Here is a 25,026-nt window from a genome sequence, read left to right on the forward strand (position 1 = left end):
CCTTGACCATCACATTCCTTATCCATCTTGCCAAAGTAGGAGTTGATACAGCCTTATAAGGATTAACACAAGAGATCAACAATTGACTACAATCCCTTTTCCTCAATGCTAAAGTTCTTCTCTCATATTCCTTAAGACATTTAACCACCCACAAAGAACTCTCACCCTCTAAATACGGGTAAAAAATTGTCCTAGACATAGTCTTTGTCCTTCTCTTTAACTCAAAACATACCCCCTCTGGTTGATAAAACCTCGAATCCACATCCAAAGCTCTAACATCCGATACTCTCCTAAAAGAGACCAGACATAAAAGCATCGTCACCTTCCAAGTTAAAAACTTCAAATCCAAACCAGAATTCTGTCCCCAACTCTCAAGTTCTCTCAACACCAAATTTACGTCCTAAAGTGAATCATACTTAGCTTTCGGCGGATTAACCACCCTAACACTCTTAACCAACCTCCTTACTAAAACATGCTGTCCCACCGGAACTCCATCCACAAAATCATGACCTGCTGAAATTGCAGATCTACTCAAGTTAACCGAATTTTACGCCAAACCACTACAAGAGACCTGACAAATAATTCACCACCTCTACCACAGGTGCCGAAATGGGATACAAGTTCCTCTCAACACACCAACCATTCCACTTTCTCCAAGCCGATCCATACACCCTAGATGTTCCCTTAGACCACGACTTTGACACAAGCTCTTCAGCCTCCTTCGATAATCCCTGCATTTGCCAAATTCTCCTGAAATCAACCATGCCATCAACTTCAACTGCCCTGAGATCACCAGATCGTGAAAATTTCCTTGAGCATCCATCAAAATTTCCCTGCAATCTGGCAGAACTACTGGATCCTCCACCAACAAATTCATCACATCCGGGAACCATACCTGTGCTTTCCAAAAAGGAGTTATCAGAACCAACTCTATCTCCTCCCTTCTGACCTTGTTCAGAACTCTGAATCATTGAAAACGGGGGAAACGCATAACATCTTCCCCCTTTCCAGCTCTGCAGGAAAGCATCCACTCCCTTCGCCTCTGGATCCGGCCTCCAACTGTAAAATTCCTTCAACTGGGCATTCAACTTGTCTGCAAACAGATCCACATACAAAGGCCCCCACATGTCCTCCAGACTTAAAAACACCTCTTTCTTCAACCTCCAACTGCTCGCATCCCTCAGGTATCTTGAATACCAATCCGCTTCTACGTTGCTCAACCCTGGTATATATTGAGCCTGCACAACAATCTCTCTCTCCAGACAAAACTTCCAGAATTCCTTCGCTATTTCCGCCAACCCTTTCGAACGTGGACCTCCCATCTTGTTCACATACTGAACTGCAGACAAATTGTCCATCTTCAGAAGTACACAACATTTCATCCTGTCCCTCACAAAGCTCTTTATCGTAAACGACCCCGCCAACAACTCCAAACAATTTATGTGCATATATCCTTCCTCTTCCGACCATGGTCCCCCTGTCGAAATCTCTCCACACCGGGCTCCCCAACCGTACAAACTCGCATCCGATTCTATCTCCACCTCCGGCATTATTCCAAAAATCGCTCCACCGTTCCAAGCTTCCAGACTCATCAGCCACCACTCCAACTCCTCCTGTGATTCCTGATTTATCACAATCTTCTGAGAATATCTCACATCCTTTCTTAAATAATGCGCCTTCAACCTTTGTAATGCACGATAATGAAGCGGAGCTGGGAATATTGCCTGAATCGAAGAAGACAGAAGACCCAACAGCCGTGCCAACTGCCTCAAAGTAATCCATTCCGCAGACTTCACCCTCCTTACTTCCTTCCTGATCTTCTTCACCTTCTCCATAGGCAACTTCAACACACAATCCAACATCTGTATCTTGAAACCTAAAAAAGTCATCTCCTGGTTTGGAACCATACAAGACTTCTCCTTGTTCACCACAAATCCCAAATCCTCTATTACTCTCACCGCAAACTCTGTTTGTTCCTTCGCCAAAATTCTCCCTTCTGCCATAATCAGAATATCGTCCAGATATACAATCAAACGAATCCCCCTTGACCTCAACCAAGCCGCAATTGGTCTCATCACTTTGGTGAAACACCAAGGAGCTGACGTCAATCCGAAAGGGAGACTTTTGAACCTCCAGCGCCTTCCCAACCACCTGAACTGAAGGTAATCTCTTTGTTCCTGACACATTGGGATCGTTAAATAAGCATCCTTTAAGTCCAACCTCGTTAACCAATCCCCTTCTCTTAACAAATCTCTTAGCATATGAATCCCTTCCATCTTGAAATGGTTGTAAACAACCCAATCGTTCAACTCCTTCAAGTTGATTACCGGACTCATCTTTTTGTCTTTCTTTTCCACAAGAAACAAATTGCTTATGAAACAACCTTGCGCCTCCTCTGCGTACTCTATCGCTCCTTTCCTCTCCAACTCCAACACTTCTTTTGTTACTAATTTTTCCATCTCTTCTGAAAACCTTAACACTTTTGGAATCCTTTCCTGAACTGGCACACTGATAAAATCTATCCTGTATCCAACTACAGTTTCCAAAACCCAAGGATCCTGTGTTATCTCTTGCCATCTGGAAACAAACTGGGCTAGTCTGCCGCCCAATTTTACTTCCATAAATAAAGGGTCTTGTAAGAAGCTTACCTGAGACTCCTCTTGGCCTCCTATCTGATCTTGCTCCTCTTCCTCTCCCCCTCTGTCTTTGTGGGAAGAAACTTCCTTGATTGGTCCTCCGATAACCATATCCTCCTGAATAACCATAGCCAAATCCATTTCCATAACTTGCTCCATAGGGTCTGTTACCTCTTCCATAAAATCCTCTGGTAATCCCATTTCCTCGGCCGGGGAACCGACCCCTTGTTCTCCCGGCCCAACTAAAAACACGCCTAATATCTTTCTGTGCTTTCTGTAAAGTATTAAAAGTACCCACGTACTTAGACATGTCCTTCACAAAATCATCCCCGAACAGCAGCCCATTGCTCTGCTCACCCAATTCCTTGCCAGCCAAATCTGCAAGTTTTGGATCTATCTTAAACAAGATACTCTTTCTCCTTTCCAAACAGAGAGCTGCGTTAGCATTTCCCAGCAAACACACAGCACGCTGAACCCATTGACGCATTTCTGCCACGTCAACTCCAGTGTTGTTAGTATGTGCTTCTTCGCACAGATCAAAAATCTTAGTCAAGGGATCCAGAATATCAAGCATCCTACCCTGACATCCCTTCAATCCTTTGTCTAGTCCCCTTCTCGGGTCTCTTCCCCCTTTGTTATTCAAAAAAGTTAACATCTTTTGATCTAATTCTGGCGTGAAGGCCACTTTACTATTTAGAGATGGTCTCGGGCACTCCGACCTCAACCGAGTTCTTATCTCCTTTGGCATCTCTCTCCTGATCCAATATCTAATGTACTTGGCAACATGTTCGACAGGCGACCACTGAGGAGATAGAGGATGTTGAATCAACAAAGGGTCAAACATCTGTTCTCCTTGAGGATCCACAAAATCCTCCAACTCCAATTTTATCTCCCCATCCACCTTCCTTCTCTTTACCTTAACCTCTTCCACATCCGAATCCTCCATACTGGAGCTGCACGTAAGCTCCACATCCCCACTAGTCGAACTACTATCACATGCCACAGTACTATGACCTTTTTTCTGTGCCTTTATTGCACTCTCTCTGGCCTTTATAGCCTTCTCCTTCTTTCCTATATTTTCCATTTCTTTTGTTGATTTCTTCTTTATCACATTCTTTCTCTTTTCCTTTCTTTTCGCTCCTCCTGAAGAAGTACCTGCCTCTACCTCGACCTCCTCTGTGGTGTAAAAACCATCCTCCTCACCAGTTCCCTGCCTGTTCTCACCCTCTTTAGCTCTCTTTGTCATTGTGCTCTCAATTCTCTTTTTCATACTAGCACAAAACTCTCCAAATTTCTTTTCCATAAATTCCTTCAGCCTTTCCTCCATACTTAAATCCTCTTTCTCCATCTTTTCTTCCCCTTTTCTTTCAAATCCTACTTTGATAAACAATTCACCTATAAATCTCTCCTTTGATACAATTCAAAGAATTTACTACCAAAAAAGCTATCTAAAACTAAAATCTCCGCTCTCAAAACCACAAACCGACACCTCCCTCTAACCTTCCGAACTTCGTCTGACTGAAACTGACACCGTTCAGTCAGACAAAAAGATTCATCCCAAAATATGGCCGACTACGTCTCTTAACTAAACTCCTTACGTTTCCCAGTCATCAAAAATGGCCGTCGCACGTAACGTGCGTACGGCGGCCCCTAATGCCCAGAAAGCCTTCCTCCTTCTGTACGCGTCAGTCCACGCGCTTCTCCCTTTCAACGTTCCTTAAACCGCCCTGGCTCACGCGCCTAATTTTGCTCGATCCTCATGACTCGCGATGCCCCTCAGGCACGCAACAAGCGCTCGAGACACACGCGCTCATCAACGGGCAACTGAAAACCAAAACAACGGTATTCTGCTACCCATTCCGCAACATATTTCTCCTATTTTACCTCAAAAAATCTTATTTCTCTATCTATTAAGTCTTTATTTTTCAAATTTATATCATTTGACTTGAGAAACCACAAAAAACGCTAATTTGAACTCTTTTTTTTTTTTTTTTTGTACAAAACTCTTAACTACCAAACACATTTCATTTTATAATCCCAAATGAAAATAACCTCAAACCTTTGTACATATATCTATCTTTTTAAATTTCTTAGTCAGACATAAAATCAAGGTTCTTATCTTGGTTCGAGCAGCAACAAAAGAGGAAGATGGCTGCTGCTCATGGGGACTTATTCATGTTCTAAATTCTGGAATGTTATATTGTATTCTAAGTTCTAGATATTGTTGCTGCTGTGTTTGGGCGGTAATAAAAGGGATATGCATAATGTTGGCCTCCGGGTCTTTGACATAAAATTAGAGATCAGTTACCAAGACTGCAAAGTGCCAAAGACAATCATATTAAGAGTCCTAAATTATGCCTAGTATCTGTATGTAAAAGTGATTACTTATAATGCTTTGCAAAATCATTTCCCAAGGGCTCTTTATCGGATACTGCGCACCATATAAGAAAGAGCTCGAAATACTCATATGTCGATCATAACTACATTTATTTAATAAAAACAATAATGGCAATTCCATACTCAGTCTCTAACTTGTTTATATTTGCATGCCCCTCCCCCGTCGGACACACTGTTCGATGATGTTTACCCCTGGTTAAGATGGCCGCTCTCTTTACTGCGCATGAACGTGTCCTGAAGGCGGCTCTCGAATCGTCGTTCATTCCGCCTCATCTTGCCCTGCTTTGCTCTGATAGGCGCATCGCAGCGTCCAATCCCTGTCGCCGGCGGCTGCTGGTCCAGGCTGTCATCACCTCTATCGGCTGGACCTTACAGATTACCGCTTGATCGGGAGATCCAAGCTGCCCGGTCTCTTTTCCGACAATCCACTGCCCCTGCGAGTCTTCGCCTTTGGGTTGAAAATGACGGCTCATTCATTCACTGCTCCGATGATCATCTTCACCACCTTTTGGGGCCTGATCGGCATCGCCGCGCCATGGTTCGTTCCCAAAGGTCCTAACAGAGGGTAAGAAACATCCCGCAAAACCGCCCTCCCGACCTCTCCCGTCTTCCCTCCCAGACTGATGTCGTTAATAACCTTTTCCACTAATCGAATTATTCTTTTTGCACCCCTATGCACATGCCAATGCGACCAGCTTTAGTCTAAACACCCTCCCCCGCCCCCTCATCCGACATCGTAAATCATTTTCTAAACCATCACATATTTATTTTTTTATTTTTTTATTTATGCGATTTTATATAGCGCGAACTTTACCCGAAGGTGTCAGAGCGCTTTACATAGGACCCAGTTTCAAACATAAGGACTGACGGTACAAAAATAATTTGCAAAATTGTTGACTTACATAAGAACCAGTTGAAACATACGGATTGAGGGTTACATGCGTTATAAAAAGACTTAGGATTACATGCGTTATAAAAAGGTACAGACAGAAAAAATTTCAAATGTACAAGAGATAGAGTCACACAAGGAGGAGATACAAATGGATAAAGTCTAGGCATATACTAGTGATATCTCTATCTACTTAGGGAGGGGATACACATGGATATACTCTAAGAGTCACATAGGAATGGTAGAAAGCACAGCGGACTCCTGTATACACATAGGAACGGCAGCTCCCTTTACCACCGACCTCACTACCGTTCTCACCACCCAAGGACACCTGAAGTGAATTTTCCCTTCACCTTTCACCCACATGCCATAATCTAACTGCCACACACCCACCTCAATCAATCAAGTAAGATTTATAAAGCGTGGCTAATCTCCCGATGGGGTATCCAGGCGCTAGCAGGTCCGGAGTCTCATTCGAACAACCAACAATTGAGGGCCCCTCTGAAATCTGCAAAAGATGTGATGGTCCGGAGTTGGGTGGGGAGGCTGGGCCAGGTCTTTGCTGTGATATTGGAGAAGAAGCAACCCCTACTTCTGCTTTACTCGCCGATGTCAGCACCATCGGTACTGCCAAATCCTAAATACTGTTGTCCAGTGCTTTCAATGAAAATACAGAAGTGCAGTTACTCACTCTCTAGAGTACCTATTTGCTCCTGATAAGTGCCAGTAGTCTCCCATTAAATGTATTGCAGCAGTGCAGAGAAGTGCAGAAACTCTCACTTTCAAATTGAAGAAGTGCAGGTACTCTGTACGGGACAGTACCTGCTCATTTAAAGCACTGCTGTTTTCTAAGCGCTTCCTGTGTTTTTGATCCTGTATTCCTGCCTTCTATGTATTATTTATTTTGTAGGGCAGGCTCATCTAATGAATAGCTCAATTTAACTGTAACTAGCTCTCCTGTATTAAGTCTAGCCTACTAAATTAGAACCTTTTGCTTGGGTGAATTAATATATGTATACCAAAATTGAAAAGTGCGTGTCCAAGACAAAATGTTTTTTTATAAAGAGTACTTTATAGCACACTTGCAATAATACAGAGACAATTGTAATTGCATTTATATAGCACTTACTACCCCTGATGAGGCGTTGAAGTGCTTTTTCGGTGAGTAGCCTGCTACTCTTTAACCGAAAGAGGATTAATGATGAAATACTGTAGGCAGTTATGAAATTAATTTGATTTGAGCAGTGGACATGTGAGTTTGTTATTTGGATTGAAAAAGGATAGTGGAGTGATAGTGGAGGGAATGGTTTCCATTTATATAGCGCTTGCTAACCCTGATGAAGTGTCAAAGCGCTTTTCGTCGGGTAGCACGCTACTCAGGAATTCAAACAGGATTAGTGGGGATTTAGTAAAGGGAAATATAAAATTAATTTGAGTGGTGGACATATCAGTCTGTTAGTTGAATTGAAAAGGATAGTGTAGGGATAGAAGAGGGAAGGGCCTATAAAGTTTTTTTTTTTAATCTCATGGCAGCAGTAGGAGGCGGCATGCATTTGTTATGGTGAGTGCACCCCTGAAATAGAAATGGACCATAGTGTGTGTCAAGTTTGTGTACTCTAGCACTTGCTTTTTAACTTCCTCATTAATGATTTGGGCACAATCCTCACAGATTTGGATCATGAGGTCCTAAAAATATGAGGTGTAAAATTGGCATTACTACACTTTCACTTTACTGACAACGTACCATATGTACGCGGATGACACCCAGCTATATCTCAAAATTGCCTCTCCAGATGACATTATATCCCTCAATTCCATCCTATAAAATACACACCTCTGGCTCACGGTTAACTACCTCAAACTTAAGGCTGATAAAACAGAATTTCTTCTCATCTCTCCACCAAATAACATCAAGCTTGATCAGTGGCTGAATCATCTTACAACCCTCAAATGCTCGCCCCCACATCATAGACTCTGCCAGATCCTTAGGTATTACATTAGACACACACCTCAATATGCAGGGTCACATTAGTGCTGCCACCAAAGGAGCAAACTACCAACAGTATTCTGCGGAAACTGAAACCATACCTACCTCATGAAGATCCAAAACAAGCAGTCCAAGACCTAGTATTACCCAGATTGGATTACGGTAGTGCCACACTATGTGGCCTACCTAAATACAAACTAGCACCACTAAGAGCCTCTCTCAATGCAGCAGCAAGACTTGTACTCTGAACTAAAAGAAATGCACACGTCTCACCAGCCCTAAAAACCTTAAATTGGCTACCCAATGAAGCAAGAATCCAACTGAAAAGTGCTTGCATGACGCAGAAAGCGTTACACTTCATCACCCCCAGTTACCTGGCCCAAAAGCTAGAAAAATTGTGGGGGTAGCAGATCCTCACGAAGTGCGCTCACCTTGTTGCTGAAACCCCAATGAACCCACAAAAAGAAAACTGGGGCTAGAGCATTCTCGGCTGTCGCTCCCAAGATATGGAACTCTTTACCGCCAGACCTTCGCCTAGTTTCCTCCACCTACGCATTCAAAAGAGAAGCCAAACCATATCTACTGACTAAGTTCGTACCCTAAATCTACATATCAATGACATTGAATGGATTCAGATAGCAAACTCATATGTAGACTATCCTGCCTAGTACTTGCTTTATTCTACTCCAACCACTGTTAGCCTATTCTTTTTTTTTTTTTTTTATTTGTTTTTATTGTTGCATCCAGAAGTATGTGTATAGAGAGAATCATCTGCTGGCGTGGCGTCAACATTCAGCCACTGTCAGCCATTTGCGCAACTTTTTGGTTCTAAAACTCTTATTTTGCATTACTATGTTCATAACTTTAACAATACAGGCATGATAAAATGCAGCATACACCCCTCTACTCCCCCCCCCTCCCACCACAAAGCACAAACAATTACATCATCCTATTCTTGGTCTTGTCCCCACCGCCTTGTCCCTGTAGTGTGCCTATTCGATGCTCTTACAGTCCGCACTGTTACCTTCGGTGGTTCCGTAATGGTCACAATCTCCCCACCCCCGGGCTCCCCCCCCTTACTGCCCACCCTCCAATCCATGGTATTGCCTCCATTTTGCCCATGTTCTCTGGAACTTTTTGGGACAGCCTCTTGCTGTATAAGTCACTCTTTCTGCAGCCATATATAAGTCCAAGCCCCTCCTCCATTCCTCTATGTCAGGCGTTTCCGTTGCCCCCCAGTACTTTGCGATGTCCCTTTTGGCCACCACCAATGCGAGTACCAGGAAGATAAGCAGTGGACGTGGAAGGTCCACCTCGTTTGTCATGCCTAATAGTGCCAATTTAGGGTCTTGCGACAGACAACTGTTAGCCTATTCTTAATCGTTGATTAGTTTGTCTCCCACACATATGTTTGCATGTTGATCAGACCAAGTGCCAATTGTGTTATCTCCATGTAAAGCGCTCTGATACCCTTGAGGGTCACGTTCACGCTATACAAAACTTTTTAAATAAATAAGATCAAGCCCAAGACCCTCTCATTAATCTGGGGCTGCACTGCTGACCCACCAGATGCCCAAAGTCAGGCAACTGAAACAGTCTCTGTGTACACCCATTGCAATACAAGGAATTTGGGGACAGATGGTTCCACGCTCAAAGCTACTCCTTCTAGGGCACATTTCATTTACTCCTCCGATATGATGACAGTTTGATGAAATTAAGGGAGTATCTGAAAACTCATCTCGACCTATGCACTGGCGCCTGCTGCCACTAATTGGGTTTTATAGCCCTCTTATATAGTTACCAGCTCAACTTATTATCCTTCTACACGCTTTCTGTAAACTTTCTCCAGAGAAGAGCGCAGGAGGGATCTCTTGGTTGCTCCAGTGCTATATAAAAAACATAAAATAAAATCCAATATATCAACCTTATGATTTCCCCCAAAAATAAGAAATCGGAAGTATAGGATGAATAGATAAAAAATCAAAGACTCTAATATATATTCCTCATGAATTACATATTGATGCTGTAATGTAATGGGTGAGGTAAAAAGACCTACGTGCTGTTACCCCACGATGATTCCCATGTTGAACAAGTATTTATATAAGGTTCATCATTTTAATTCTCATTGTGGCACCAACTAATTAGCTGAGTCAGTTTGTTGTAAATTATTTTTTTCTTTATGGACGATATATGTGAAACCGATGCATAGTTAAGGCTGCATGTAATATGTTGATTTTTGTATTACTTTTTACTGCAATAATTAAGAAAATAGTTAAACCACGTAACACTATGAAAGTAAATATGTTTACTAGTTCATTCATTTGGGTGTCCTGTATATTTTGCTTTTAAAACTTAATAAACATAAAACGAAGAAAGAGAGCTGTGTCAGAAATGACCGTGGATGCCCTTTAAAAAACCTCTGTGTGTTACTCAGCTACACAAAGCCCAGCACAGTTGCAGACTGTCGAGGTCAGTGCAAAACTGACAATGGGGCACTAAACAGACACAGAGTTTTTACAATCTACTAAATTCATGTTGTCATTCACATAAATATACACCAGGAGTAACAAAGATGTGTCTTCCTGTTTTAGATAATTAAAAATTATTCTAGGACAACATTTTTTACCGGTAGCACGTTCATAATTCTCATTTACAGTCTGGCTGAAAGATGTGAAACCGTCAGCTAAATCGTTATTCTTCCCCATGTAACAGTCCAGACGCACATTCCTTCTTTAACCCAGAGTTTGTATGCCCATTTCTGTTATATTAAAATTATAGCAATGCAATATTTTGTATTGTAATTTCTAATTTCAGGTATCAGCTTACTCTTATGTCTTTGACTGTAATCCTCTTTATATGGTACCTGATGTGTTTTCCATCCTTTGTGTGTTTCAGAGTGATTATCACAATGCTGGTGACTACAGCGGTATGCTGCTATCTCTTGTAAGTACTTTATAATTTTACACCCGCTGGCCTCCTTTGCTCAGTATTGTCCACTCTCCAGTGTATCTGTTATAGTTACTGCGGAAAAGAGAGGTAACCAGACAGCCGCAAAAATACTTGGAGCAGAAAGAGTATCTTCATGATCATCAGCCAGGCTTCAGCTGATAAGAACATCTCACTTTTCCCTGGTAAAATGCTTGAATTAGTTTCGAAGTGCGCTAGTGATTTTGTTGAGAGCAGTTGGACACCAATCTAATCAGTGGGAGCTTTGAGAAGGTCATAGTTTGAATTTCACATAGTCCACTTTGTCATGAGATGGTAAAGCTTTTTATTTGTTATCAACATTATCAACCAGTGCTTAATTTGAGCCTGTGGTTTCCGGGGCTCAGCACAGGCACCTAATCGTCAACACTGGCGCTTATAGTGCAAACTGGACCCAAAGGTGCGCTTTTCATGAGCACCAGATACAAACACATGCATGTTTCATTTTTTAATAGTGTTATGTCAAATCAAAAGGGGGAGAAATAAGGAAATGTGATCCATTCAGCTTCCTAAGTCGTAATTAGATATCGAATGGGAATGGATCACTTGACCTGAGTAACCAGGGTTTTACATATATCGTATGAAATGTCAATAAAAAACCCTCATTCACGTACAAAGGTCGGGTAAAGGAGTATATTTTGATTCTCCGCTCTCTTTAGTAACGTGACAGCATCATCACTGGGTTCGAGATGTGTTAAAAATTGTGTCACTCCTCCACTGGTGGCCTGGATGTGTCAGCACAAGTTGTGCAACACTGTGAAGCAGCAGGTTATAATCCCCCTGGCCGCCTGATGAAGTCCGGTAATAAGGACTCAAGGTAATAAATGACCTCGTGGGAATCAGGTCAAATACACCCGGATTCAGAGAGACCATAACAATATATGGCTTCCACTTCTACTTCTTTCTTACATTCTATGTCCTGAAAAAAAGCCCAATTGACCCATTTGGGCAAACACTAGGGCTGAAACATGTCGACCTTTTTTATGGACATTAATAATGCGTCAGACTACTAATAAGTCTCCACACGCATGACACAATTTTTAACACATCTCGAACCCAGACCAAATTAAAATATACAAATCTGGTTATACGGGATTTTAATACCACTTTTTTCACTTCAGCACAACACTCCTACCCTTCTTTGATCACTACTGCAATAACCAGTGGTTCAACTCCGGATGGAGGAAGCATAAAAAACTAACCCAATGATGATGCTGTCACGTTACTAAAGAGAGCGGAGAATCAAGATATACCGCTTTACCTGACCTTTGTACGTGAATGAGGTTTTTTTTAATTGATATTTCATACGATATATGAAAAACCCTGGTTACTCAGGTCAAGTGATCCATTCCCATTTGTTATCTCATTTTTTAACAGGCCAGGGGAGATTAAGTGATTTGTTCAGAATCACAGGATGTTGACCCTACGCCGAGACTCCAACCTGGTTCCCCAGCTCCAAAGTTAGCATCCCTGGCTCTTATGCCACAGGTACTACACTCTCCCCACTTGTAGGGTTTTGCTTAGTTCTGTTAGAGGCAATGCTAATAGGAGCAATGGTCTTGTGGAAGCTGCTCCTGACGAGAGCCCCAGTAAATTAACCACTGTTATCAACAACTGGTTACCGCAATCAAGGCCATCTATTTTTTCTCAGGTTATCTCGACCTTGTACAAGTCAAGCCTTATTTGCAGCCGAAGATTGAATTCCCCCTACTCTTCAATACACTGGAAAATCCCAGGTCCAAGAATGTCTCTTCGACATGAAGCTGGTCAAATATATAGCCGAGCTCTGAACCAACATACATGAAATATTCATTGATAAAATGTCATTCAAAACCTATATCTCCAAGGAATCTCACACAGCTTGGTGTAAGCTCCTCCTTTTACGTAGAATAGAATTTCCCAAACTGGGTCACGACTCACCAGCTGATTTTTGGTGAGTCGCGAAAGTCCAAGCAATAAATAAAGATGCCTTTGAATATTATATTTATCTTGTCACAAATGCTGAGGTTAAAGACAGAGGTCAAATGTATGTCTTTTGAGACATTGTTGCTTATGTTTTTTAACACAGGGATTTGTGCTTACACACTACTCTCACTTTGCAATCAGAGAAAGAAAGAAAAGTAAAGCGAATCTTGCTGGGATACAGGAAGTGTGAAGGAAAAGGCTGTAGGATGTCATTTTTTGCAAGACACTCAGACATGTAAATATCTGTAAATTCAGCAGTTAGGAAAGCATAGGTGAAGGACTTTTTTTTGTAATTCTCGAGTGTGATGGGAACAAAGATTTTAATTGGATCAAGACACTTTACTTAGTAATGCACAAATGTTAAATATTCACTGAAATCCGATTTCCACACATTATTATTTGTGTAGAATGTAGTCTTACTAGTAACACTGTATGTCTGTGAAAATTTAGTGGCCATTTCAATGAAAAATGTGCTGTCTGTAAGTGATAGTGCGCTATCCTACGATGCTTTAGTTACACTACAAAAATCACCCGTCTCATGTCCATTAAAGCTAGGTGTGTCGTGAAAGTTTGTAATTCTAAAAATTGGGCCGAGGTTCTTAAAAGTTTGGGAAGCATGGACATGGAATAAAACCACAACTATCAAACTAATTCGAAATGACTATCTAAACACCTGTACTCTCCCAGTTGGATAGTGACAGCACACTGCTTACTGGCACTCCTGACCCCACTCAGACTTTACTGAAGAGCTGCTGGCCACTTAGTCAATGGACTAAATAAATACCACATCATTCCACCCCCTGCTAGATTTATATTCTCTGCCTTTCCAGGCCTCTATTACATTTAAGACTTGGTATATCATTTAGAAGGCACTAATAAGCAGCAACCCCACCCTATCTGGAAGAAAAACTATACTTTTCCAGAGGCCACTGTAAGGCAAGAGACCATTAAGTTGTCAGAAACTATAAAAATGCAGAAATGAGAAGACCAGCATCTTCAACTATGCACCTATGATTTGGAACCTCATTCCTCCAAACATCAGTTCAGCCTCTTCACTCTTGCACTTCCTAAAGAAGTTCAGAGCACAAGGAGACGTCTTTCACTACTAATGAGAACTCACCTGCTTCTGAGGTCCCAGGGTCTAACAATATAAGACGTCTCAATCCCCTTCCCACATACTTAAACAATCTCACGATGTCCCCTACCTACCAAACCCGAAGGTTAAGTACCGTGGTCAGTGGCTTCCTAACTATTTTTTGCACAATATAAGTGAAACAACGTGGGTGGAAATATTTTCCTCGCTCCTGCATGTTTCAATAGCAAGGACACCAATATTGTTCTTTGGGGTAGCATTGATGCACACCTCAGACCCCCTCCTCAACAGGCATGGGACAGAAAAAAGGATGCTAAAAATATAATGCTGCTACATCTGTGTGCACTTCTCCAGATTATCAGAATCTTGACTGCAGTATGTATTTGTGAACCTCGTAATCACCTGAGTATAGAGAACCACGAAAACAAAGTATATATGCCCACCCCAAACCAGAGGATATGGTCATGAACTATCTGTGTTGGATGCTTTCCGAAAATGGGCCATTGTTGGTATTTCTAAGCATGGAGGATAACTTTGACAAAATCCAAAAACAACATTTTAGATGCTTAGGAGAAAGAGTACAAGCTGCATAGTCGAGTATTCTATAGGTATCTACAGATGCTGCATGTGCTCTGCAAGTATTTAAAGTCCAAAGAAGCGAACCAAGAATATTCTCCCCTTGAGCCCTAGGTGTTGCATGGGAAGACTGGAGACTAAGCAAACCTGTAGGCCAATTAGGGCACCCTTATGTAATAGCCTCAAAAAGAAGAGAGTGATATAGAGCAATGTGGGAGGCCCTCATACACCCCAGACAGTCAGACTTAATCAGTTAGTTATTTATTTGTTGGATGTGGGTGGTTTGAAACACCAACATGTCTGAAATATGGGACGGTTGAGGGATCACTGACCCTGGAGTTGCTGAGAGGTACACATATTCTAGAAAGAAGAACAAAGGAACAGTGATAGGGGAGGAATTTGCACTAGAAGCCAAACTGGCTCTTCCTGGAATTTTGGAGAACTGTATGTACCAAGATATTTTAGCCTTTTCTTGGCCCGGTTGCCAATAGTGGGGAAAAAAGTACACAACAACGAAATGGCAAACAATTACATTGGATGGGAGTTGATTGCTAAGGGAAATGTACCCATGTGTGGTCACTGAAAAATGTATCCTCATAAACAGACAGTGTACAATGCAATTTGTGAAGATTTTGAGGATATGGTCCGGCACAGGTATCATGTTCACAAGCATAATTGTTCATGGGTGGGAAGGGTACTTGGAGAGGGAGTCATCTGAGGTGAGCATTGTGAAAGCAGATAAAAGTCGTTAGGAGGGCTAATGGAGTCCACAGTAGTATATACACTGGTTTGAGTTTGAGGCAAAAACGTTATCTATGTCTCAGGATGTCTTTCTTTGCATTTGTTACTTTCTTTCACTTTTTACTATTGTAATGTGCTAATTGTTGGGGAAAAAACAATAAATTCAATTAAATACAAATTCAGCCTGAATTGCAGTCATGTGACTAGGACCTCCTCGAAAATAAGTTGACGTTATGTTTACTTAACATTTGTAACATAAGGAGTGAAAAACTAGAAACAGTCAATGTCGTACTGGAAGCAAATGTTTATACTTTAGTACAGCTGGAAATTATCTTTAAAATCTGTGGCCTGCCACCACGTCTGTGCACGTCCAGTGGGAAGTAGTGATTAAAATTAGTTAAATATATTGTGCCCGATTTCTCACAATTACACTGTTTTTTATTCACAGCTGGCTAATAGCAATCCTTTCTCAGCTGAACCCCTTGTTTGGACCCCAGTTGAAGAATGACACCATCTGGTACGTGCGATTCCTGTGGGAATAAACATAAAGGAACTGAAGGCTGTCTAAGGTATGGATGGGAAAAGTTATTTTAAGATATGTTTAGATTACTATATTTGTGTCCAGCTATATTTGTGGCCTTTGAGGGTGCTAGGCAAAGCATGCCTGCTCAATCATCCTCTATTACACACTGAGTGTCAAGATAGTCCATGTTGCTTTTTGGTATTTACAGCTTAGTTATTAAGCTTCTACAAAAGCAAATGACTAAGATTTTAATGTTCATTTTGTGACTTTAGTCATCTCAATTCACTTTGCATCACACCTTTACATACTGAAGGCTGAGTAATATATATATATTTAAAAAAAAATTATTGATGCAATTGGAGAACAACAATACAATCAAATAAGGAAGTATCATGTAATGGTGCTGTGCAGGAAGGCAAAGTACAGATCAATACAAGTACATAAAGGTCAGTCTTCAGCAATACAGTGCCTGTGGCAAAGAACGATAAACCCTTATCAAGGAGGCGGTATATTTAATACAGTTTCTTCCAGAGGTGCATATGGAGAAGAAAAGGCTTGTAGGCTTGGTGAGGCGGGGGGGTGGGGAGCCCGGGGGACCACTAACAGGCAACCCCGGCGGCCGCCGCGGACCCTGAGGCCGGCGGGGTGCGTTGGAGCGGCAGCGGCAGGATCAGAGGGGGGATAGGGAAGCAACTGGAGCCCACTTGGCTCTTAATAGGACAGGATAAGAGCGGGCCTAGGTGTAGTGCCGCGACCAATGACACCAACACATCGACCAAAGCGGTGGCAATTGCAGGCGCAGGGGCAGCAGGAGGGACAGGGGACACAGGCTCGCTAGGGGGGGAGCGGGATTAGAGGTAAGCGACCAGGGGACCCCAGATATCGAGCGGGCGTGACCTAGCCGGCAGCAGATCCCAAAATTCCCATAGCAGTGTTTGGTAGCGGGACGCATCTTCCAGCCAGGCCGACACCAAGGGGGCAGGCCGACGGCCCCAACACATAGCCATCCGGCGTCTAGCCAGCACCAGGAGCATCGAAATCAGCCGGCGCGACGCATCTGAGCAGGGCTTGACAAAACCCAGGAGACAGAGAAGAGGATCCGGAGAGACGGCAGCGCCAACAATCTCGGAGATCGCGGAACAGACCTCCAGCCAGAACACCTGTACCCGGGAGCAAAGCCATGTCAAGTGAGCAAAATCCGCAGAGGGAGCGGAACACCGAACGCAGGAATCATCAGGAATGAGCCCTAATCGGTGAAGATGTCGCGGAGTGCGATAGAACCTATGTAAAAACTTAAAATGGATTAACCGGAGCTGATAATTAGGGGAAAGTTTAGTAGTTTGATTACAACTGTAGAGCCAATCGGCATCCGAAATATCAAGACCCAGGTCGGCACTCCATGCCTCACGCGCCCGCGTCCTGGAGGCCGGGGAGGACGACAGGGCAGAAGCATACAGTCTGGTAACAAGCTTACGCGGGGAAGCGGATGTGTATAGCAAATCCAAAGCGGAAAAAGTAGGCGGAGGCTGCGGAAAAGACGGGTGCAATTGCCGGCAGGTGGCGCGTAGCTGATAATACAGAAGCGTGTCCATCAAGGATGGCGATTCCGGGAGTGGATAGTAAGAATCATTGGGGTATAGATCAGCTACAGTCTCGAGGCCCCCCGACGCTGCGTGCTGAGACATACAGGATGACTGGAGCGGGGGAAAGTCTGGATGGTTAGTAATGGGCATAGTGCCTGCTGATAGAAGGGTGAGTCCAGCCAGTCTGCACAGACAGGACCACGCCCAGCGCAGCGCCTCCACCGTATTAACCTCCGAGCGGGGGCGCACCGCAGGGGCGAACAGCGCAGTAGTGAGGGGCCAGGGGAGGCGATATCGGTCTCTACCGCGACTTGAGGCTGATAGGGTGTGGGAGGCAGCCAGAAATGCTGAGCGCAAAGGGCATACAGCCGGAGATCAGGGGCACCAAGACCACCAGCGGCCATCGGCAAGGTCAGGATTTCATAAGCGACCCTGGGCTGTCGCCCCGCCCAGATTAAGGACACCATAAGAGAGCGCAACCTGCGGAAAAAATAAGCAGTCAGGGGGATGGGTATGTTAGAGAAAAGATAAAGAAATTTGGGAAGGACTACCATCTTTGCGACGGCAACGCGGCCAGCGAGGGAGAGGGGCAGCCGAGTCCACTGGGGAATCTTCGACTCCAGCCAGTCCACAGCACGGCCAAAATTGGACCTCCAGAGGTAGTCCGGGTCCCGCTCAGCCAGGTGCCAAGGCTGAGTAATATTTACTTATGTTAAACTGTTGATTATTGTCAGTTTTGTTCTCTCCCTACGAGTGATTCTTTTTATAGTTAAAATGTGCACATCTGAGGCCATATTACAATAAGTGCCTTGCGGGCGCAGCAGGCATTGCTCCCCTTCAGTAATGCTTATAGCGCTGGCGCAGTTCAAGCACCAGTGCTACCTTCAGGGGGCGTTCCCTAATTTGCATAGGGGCGTGCCCTATCAAATGAGGGAATTCCTTTGCCTCTGCACCATATTACAGACGCTGGCGCAGAGGCAAAGAAGCTCTCAGGGGGCACACTCGTAGTGTGCCACCTTCTAGGGGGCGCAATCTGAGTACGCCACCTGATAGCAGCCCTCTGAAAGGGAGAAAGGGGGTTGTATGGACCCCCAGACATCCCTATGCAGACAGGTGCAGTCACGGACTGCACCCGCCTGCAAGGGGATCTCCAATCTCCTTTAAAAGTACAGGCGGGTTGCCGCCTGCACTGTGAAAACACAAAGTGGCTGCCAGCCGCTCCGTATTTTCACATGAATGTGCTGCCCCCAGGGCAGCACAAGTTTGCAGCTGCCCTGTTGGCACCGCATACATCGTAATAAGGCGCATTGCCATTGTTTGCTCTGGGCACACCTTTTAAAAGGGGCGCCCGGTGCAAACAATGACAATGCTTAATACAGCCCCTGATGCTCTCTAGACATTGTGCAACCCAAGTCTTGTAGCTTAGACAGAAAGGTTTGATTTAATCCTTTTTAGCAGTGTGCATGGGACCTAGAAGAGTCTCTGCGTCTCCCTAATTGATTCTGTTGTTTCCACACTAAAGACAAAATGTTTTCTGAAATGCTAACAAACTCTTGTTTGTAACACTGCCTAAGCCTAAAAACCACAAAATAGAAATGCAGTACAGACAGTGCAATATAAATTCAACACAAAAGAATATACCAGTCGAACTTTCAGTGAAAGCTCCTGCACGCTTTCTTTTCAGTTTATTCACCCAAACCTTTCTGTCTCTGCAAACGCAGGACAAATACTTTGTTTTCTGTCAAAATATATATTGTAATCCACTACTTAAGTTATTTTTTGGTCATGCCACTCCTCTTCCTCAATGACTTGTGAATCTACATGCACCAGCGTCTGATAATTTTCTTGCCTATCTGTCCATAATATATCGCTGTGGACCACTTCACCCTTGCCTAAAAATGGTAACTACCAGGATGGAGCATAGCAGGGGCGGCCTTAGGCATGTGCAAGCTGTGCACCTGCACAGGGCCACCAAAGCCCAGGGGCCACCACGCCAATATATATCCTTAATATAATAATCCTCTGAGGGTGGATACATATTTGCTTGGCAGCCCCTGGCAGGGATTTGGCGGCCTCCTGCTCCGTTCCACTTCCAAACACCCTGACCCACCCTCTTCACTGGCCTCCTCGCTCCGCCCCGCCCGGACCCCCTCTTCCGGGGCCCCCTACCTACGCTCCCGGCCCAGGGCCGCCATGAGCCTAGAGCCGCCCCTGAGCATAGTTAGGCTTTCTGAGATTTAGATAAAGAAATAGGACTGCAGGTCCAGTCAATTTGCATTATGTGGCATGTTTAGGCTACGAAATTGTGACTCAATATTTGTGATTGTATGTTGTGCACCAATGTTTAAATGTGTGGTATGGCTGTCAAGCTGACCCTTTGAAGCTGTGTGTAAATTACTGTGACAATACTATGGGGGAAAGCCCATGAATGACTCTCAGAATTCTGTGTTGGGTAACATCAAAAACCGACTGCTCTCCTGCCCCGCAAACCAACACATCTCTTGACCTGACATCTAAAGCCCTTTAAAGTGCTATGTACTAAATGGCCATCATATTTAAATTTTTAGCCACCAAGCCCTGATCCAGTTCCCCCTGAACCGCTTCACACAGGTAAAATGTGCTTTTCTCATGAAAGCATCCTTAATCAGTTTAGAACCAACCACTAGCAACATGCATCTCTCTACCTTTGGTAATTTCTTTCTAATGAGTGCAAAAACTGTACTTTGACTTATGCCATAGTAGATCAATGTCAGAACCTTTACTAGTGTCTAGAAATGCATTGACTACGTTCTGACAAATCAGTCAGTAACAAAGTCCAATTCCGCTGACTGGTACTGATTTTTAACCATACAGATACCACTCTCAACATAAAAAAAGTACATTTATTTTGTCTTTTCTCCTTTAAAAGTTCTGACTAACATCTGTGACTGCCACTTAAGAACTGCATCTACTCGGGGAATGTGCGCTATCCTCATATTCTGCACTCGGGTGCAGGACACATGATCAGTGGGGGCAATAGGCTACACCTCAAACTCCATTGTTTTGCAGACTCTCCCACATCTCCATGAAAGAACTGTTAGGGATTGTATTTGGGTCATTTCTTTTGCCCATTTGGTTTTTGTGGCCACTCCAGTCGTAGTCACAGTGATTATTCCAAGTAATTTTCCTTGCTGGAAATATTACAGGCATATTCCAGAAATCTGTTAAATTCTACTAATAATGCACAGATTAGGAGTACCACTTCCTGGAATAGCACCACACCAATGATTTTTTTTTCTGTCAGCCATATACTAATTAGTCAGTTGTTTTACACCAAAGAAAATCTGCGAAATGTGAGAACCACCCACATTAGGTGAATGCATTCTAAATGAAACAGGGTAACGTTCTGTCACGCAAACAGGAGCTCTAGGAATGGCCATTTCCTCTTTAGCACGTGTTCTGTATTATTTTACGAGAAGTTTCCGAGTGTATTAGCTTCACTAGTACTGAGTACCTTGCTTATCTTTGGATCTAATGAGATTGGAACACGAGTCAGGAGTTGACTTTGTTTACTCTAGGTTAACTTGCTTGGATTTTTACTAATGAGAAAGCTGCAATACATTTACCTGGGATGGTGAAAACTTAAGTCTTGCTGTGGCTTGGATGTACTTGATTGATCCAGGGCTCACAGACCTTGCAAAAACACATGCACTTAAGCGTGTCGCCGATGGATTGATGCCTTTCACTTTGAATGTTCGTAAAATGAGAACCTCCATGAATATATTTCTATTTTTGCCGATTCAGTGCAAAGTTTCTGAACACTACAGTTTCAGTTGTTCAATATTTTGGAAGAACATAAGATTCGACCTTTATTTTATTTTGAATTTTGATGTAGACCTATCTCACTGCCAGAAGCCTAGTTCATCACGCTTGAGACCTATGCAGTTGGAATATTGTACCAACATTCTGGTCCGGATAGAGAGACAGTAAGTAATTAGAAATGGAGAAACTATTCTTCAAAGACATTTACAGAAAAGCTGTGAACCTGCCTAGTAAAGAATAAGAGACTTTAGGTACTCTTTGGTTGAGAACATCGCCTAAAAGTGCAAACCCCATCACTTCTTCTCAACATCCAGGTCCAACCTCTTTCTGGCGTGGAGACTTGAGTATGGGCCACTCCGATTCCGAGAATGAGAAGGAAGTTATGCATCTTTCTAAAATATATTACATTCATGGAAACAATGTGGCGCAGTTCTTTGTTATTTTGTTATTATTGCTTTTCTTTATGAATAATTCTCTGTGTGACCATTGTCATGCTGAAAATGTTGATTTCCATCTCTATCACCTACGTGTATATGGGTGCCGTGTGAGGCATTCGTTTTGCTTTGGCTGTCAACAATATTATTATTATTATTGTGTCTTTTATAAAGCACGCAGCTACCCCAACGGGGTGTCCCGGCGCTAAATGATTAACAGCAAGTCCCAAAAGGCAAAAATTATAGGCAGAAAAGGTGGGTTTTCAACGCCCGCCGAAATTCGAGCTCAGATTTAATAGAGCGTAGGCCCATAGGTAATTTATTCCAGCGTAGGGCGGCTCTTAGCTCGAATGTTTTCCCTCCAGCACGAGATTTTTTAAATCTTGGGATGGTCAATAGATGTTGAGAATTGGAACGAAGGGCTCTGCTGTTACAGTAGGGGCGGAGAATGGTTCTGAGATGGGCAGACCCCTTGCCCTGAGTAGAGCGATGAGCTAGTATCATGGCTTTAAAATCAATTCGTTTATTTATAGGCAGCCAGTGCAATTCACGAAGATAGGGAGAAATGTGCTGTCTACGTGATAGACCTCCAATCAGCCGAGCCGCCGCATTCTGGACTGTTTGAAGTTTATGGCAGAGGCCGGAGGATAAACCTAAGTAGAGTCTATTCGCATAATCCAGATGCGAGATAATTAATGCATGAACAATCGTTTTTCTGTTAGAACTGGGGAGATAATTTATACGTTTTTTTAGCGTTTTGATCTTGGAAAAACATGCGACAGAGACTGATTGGACCTGGGGCCCAAGAGACAGCTGTTGATCCCATCGGACTCCTAGATTTCTAACTGAGTCCTTCGGCGTCGGGGCTTGGCTAAGATCCTCCGGCCACCAGATATTGGAGTCAAGAGGGGATGGCTGATTAAAGAAAAGCACCTCAGTTTTGGCTGCGTTCAGCCTCAGAAAATTAAGATCCATCCAATCAGCAATATCTCTGATGCAGGATTTAAGAGGGTCAAAGGTGGACGAGGAAGGCTTTTCGAAGGTAAAGAGCAGCTGTATGTCGTCAGCATACGACGTGGTTTTAATACCGGACTTAACATTAACATTTAACAATAACATTTTGTAGTGAAAAATCAAAAATACATTACGTTCGTGTGAAAGCCAGTGCATGTGTTCCACTCCACTTCAAGAAGAAGGTTTTTATGCCAGAGCAACTATCAGAAGGGCTACTTCCGGACTCATCCAGGGCACTGAGGGATGTATGCTGTAGAATGCGCTTGTAGTAAGAAAAACACTGAATTCCAAATCTGTGGTTTTTAAATCGCCTGGCAGTAACTATGACACTTAAGATACACGTCTAGAGTTTTGGTAGGAGGTAATATGCTGGCACTTTCACTGCTTGATTTTTCTGTCTCTGAAATGTTTATCCTCCCCGTCTTTCATCCAAGTGGGCAGAGAATTACATGTCTGGAGTCCTTATCAGAATCAATCCCTAGCTTTATGCCAGGCAAGTGCCAGAATGCCTACGCTAGATCGAGCTTGTTCATAGTTGGATAGAGCTGGCATTCACAAGAAAGCCGTGTTCATGTAATTTCTAACTATCATTCAGTCTACAACGTGGCACTTTTATGTACGCTGTGGTAGAATGTGAGCTTCACCCATCGGATTTCTGCCAATAGGAGGTTGGACATTTAAAATACTGTTTGTTGAAGCCTCAGGTTTGATCAGATTACACAGGCTGCGATGCTTTGCATGACAATTGATCTATGCAGGACCGTGGACAAGTGCTCTGTCTCTGCGGTTGCCAATTGAATCCATCTGCACTGTTCATCAGTTAGTTGTGGAGAGCTGCTTTGGCACCTGCAAGGCCTGGCTAGTGCTGAAGATGACCGCTCTGCAACTCATCATTTTATTCCAGTACATATGTACCCATGAGGTGGCCAAGAGTTTCATGTATTGAATGTGGTCTTTAGGTTTACCCTTTTTAGGTCTCGGCATCGAGACCTATTGTCGCCGAGTTCGCTCTCAAGGGAAAACAGAGCGGTGCACGAGCCTACCAGGGTCTGTGGACGCGCACACACACACACACACACACACACACACACACACACACACACACACACACACACACACAGCAGCAGGCAGACTCGGTGTCTTCTCCGGCGATCTTCAGCTGATGTGCACGCCCACGCTGCGTCTCGTGCGCGCCCACCACGCTGTTTCGCTGCGTCTCGTGCGCGCCCACCACGCTGTTTCGCGCCCGTTGATCCTCAGCTTGTGATTACTACTCCTTCTAACCCGGATTCTAAATGACTATTTCTTGGTTCTCTAACTCCACTCTGTTGATTCGCAACAAACTGATATTCAGCACATTTCACAGTCTCGCTTTTGCTTCTCATAAATACAATAAGATTATTTTAAGCAAATGTCTTCCCTTCTTTTGGTCCTGTGCCTATTATGCTTCGGACTATAGAGTTTTAGAAAATGTGGTGGAAGATTCCATAATATCGGCTGCGCGCACAGTGCGGAACCTGGGTATCATAGACATAAAAAAAGACTGCCCATGTGCCAACCTGTGTGCAGAGTGGGAGTGCCGAGTAGTGAGTGCCGAGTAGTGAGTGCCGAGTAGTGAGTGCCGAGTAGTGAGTGCCGAGTAGTGAGTGCCGAGTAGTGAGTGCCGAGTAGTGAGTGCAGAGTGCCGAGTAGTGAGTGCAGAGTGCCGAGTAGTGAGTGCAGAGTGCCGAGTAGTGAGTGCAGAGTGCCGAGTAGTGAGTGCCGAGTAGTGAGTGCCGAGTAGTGAGTGCCGAGTAGTGAGTGCAGAGTAGTGAGTGCACTCACTACTCACAACTCTGCACTCACTAGAGTAGTGAGTAGTGAGTGCAGAGTAGTGAGTGCAGAGTAGTGAGTAGTGAGTGCAGAGTAGTGAGTGCAGAGTAGTGTGAGTAGTGAGTGCAGAGTAGTGAGTAGTGAGTGCAGAGTAGTGAGTAGTGAGTGCAGAGTAGTGAGTAGTGAGTGCAGAGTAGTGAGTGCAGAGTAGTGAGTGCAGAGTAGTGAGTGCAGAGTAGTGAGTGCAGAGTATTGAGTGCAGAGTAGTGAGTGCAGGGTAGTGAGTAGTGAGTGCAGAGTAGTGAGTGCAGAGTAGTGAGTAGTGAGTGCAGGGTAGTGAGTGCAGAGTAGTGAGTGCAGAGTAGTGAGTAGTGAGTGCAGAGTAGTGAGTAGTGAGTGCAGAGTAGTGAGTAGTGAGTGCAGAGTAGTGAGTAGTGAGTGCAGAGTAGTGAGCAGTGAGTGCAGAGTAGTGAGCAGTGAGTGCAGAGTAGTGAGTAGTGAGTGCAGAGTAGTGAGTGCAGAGTAGTGAGTGCAGAGTAGTGAGTGCAGAGTGAAGAGTAGTAAGTGCAGAGTGCCGAGTAGTCAGTGCC

The 25,026-nt window shown here is 43.8% G+C and overlaps 1 protein-coding gene across 1 annotated transcript in view; it reads left to right on the plus strand.

The window, feature by feature from the left end:
- The first annotated feature begins 5,355 nt into the window (after window positions 1-5,355).
- The window catches only part of ATP6V0E2 (ATPase H+ transporting V0 subunit e2), a 56,779-nt gene continuing 37,108 nt past the window's right edge, over window positions 5,356-25,026 (plus strand). The window contains exons 1-3 of the mRNA XM_078643546.1: window positions 5,356-5,598; window positions 10,805-10,852; window positions 15,718-15,838. Coding sequence (XP_078499672.1) covers window positions 5,495-5,598; window positions 10,805-10,852; window positions 15,718-15,811 — 246 coding nt within the window. The 5' untranslated portion in view covers window positions 5,356-5,494 and the 3' untranslated portion in view covers window positions 15,812-15,838. The remainder of the gene's footprint in view (window positions 5,599-10,804; window positions 10,853-15,717; window positions 15,839-25,026) is intronic.

Source organism: Lissotriton helveticus, chromosome 5_1 (genome assembly GCF_964261635.1).
Source record: "Lissotriton helveticus chromosome 5_1, aLisHel1.1, whole genome shotgun sequence".
Classification (NCBI taxonomy): domain Eukaryota; kingdom Metazoa; phylum Chordata; class Amphibia; order Caudata; family Salamandridae; genus Lissotriton; species Lissotriton helveticus.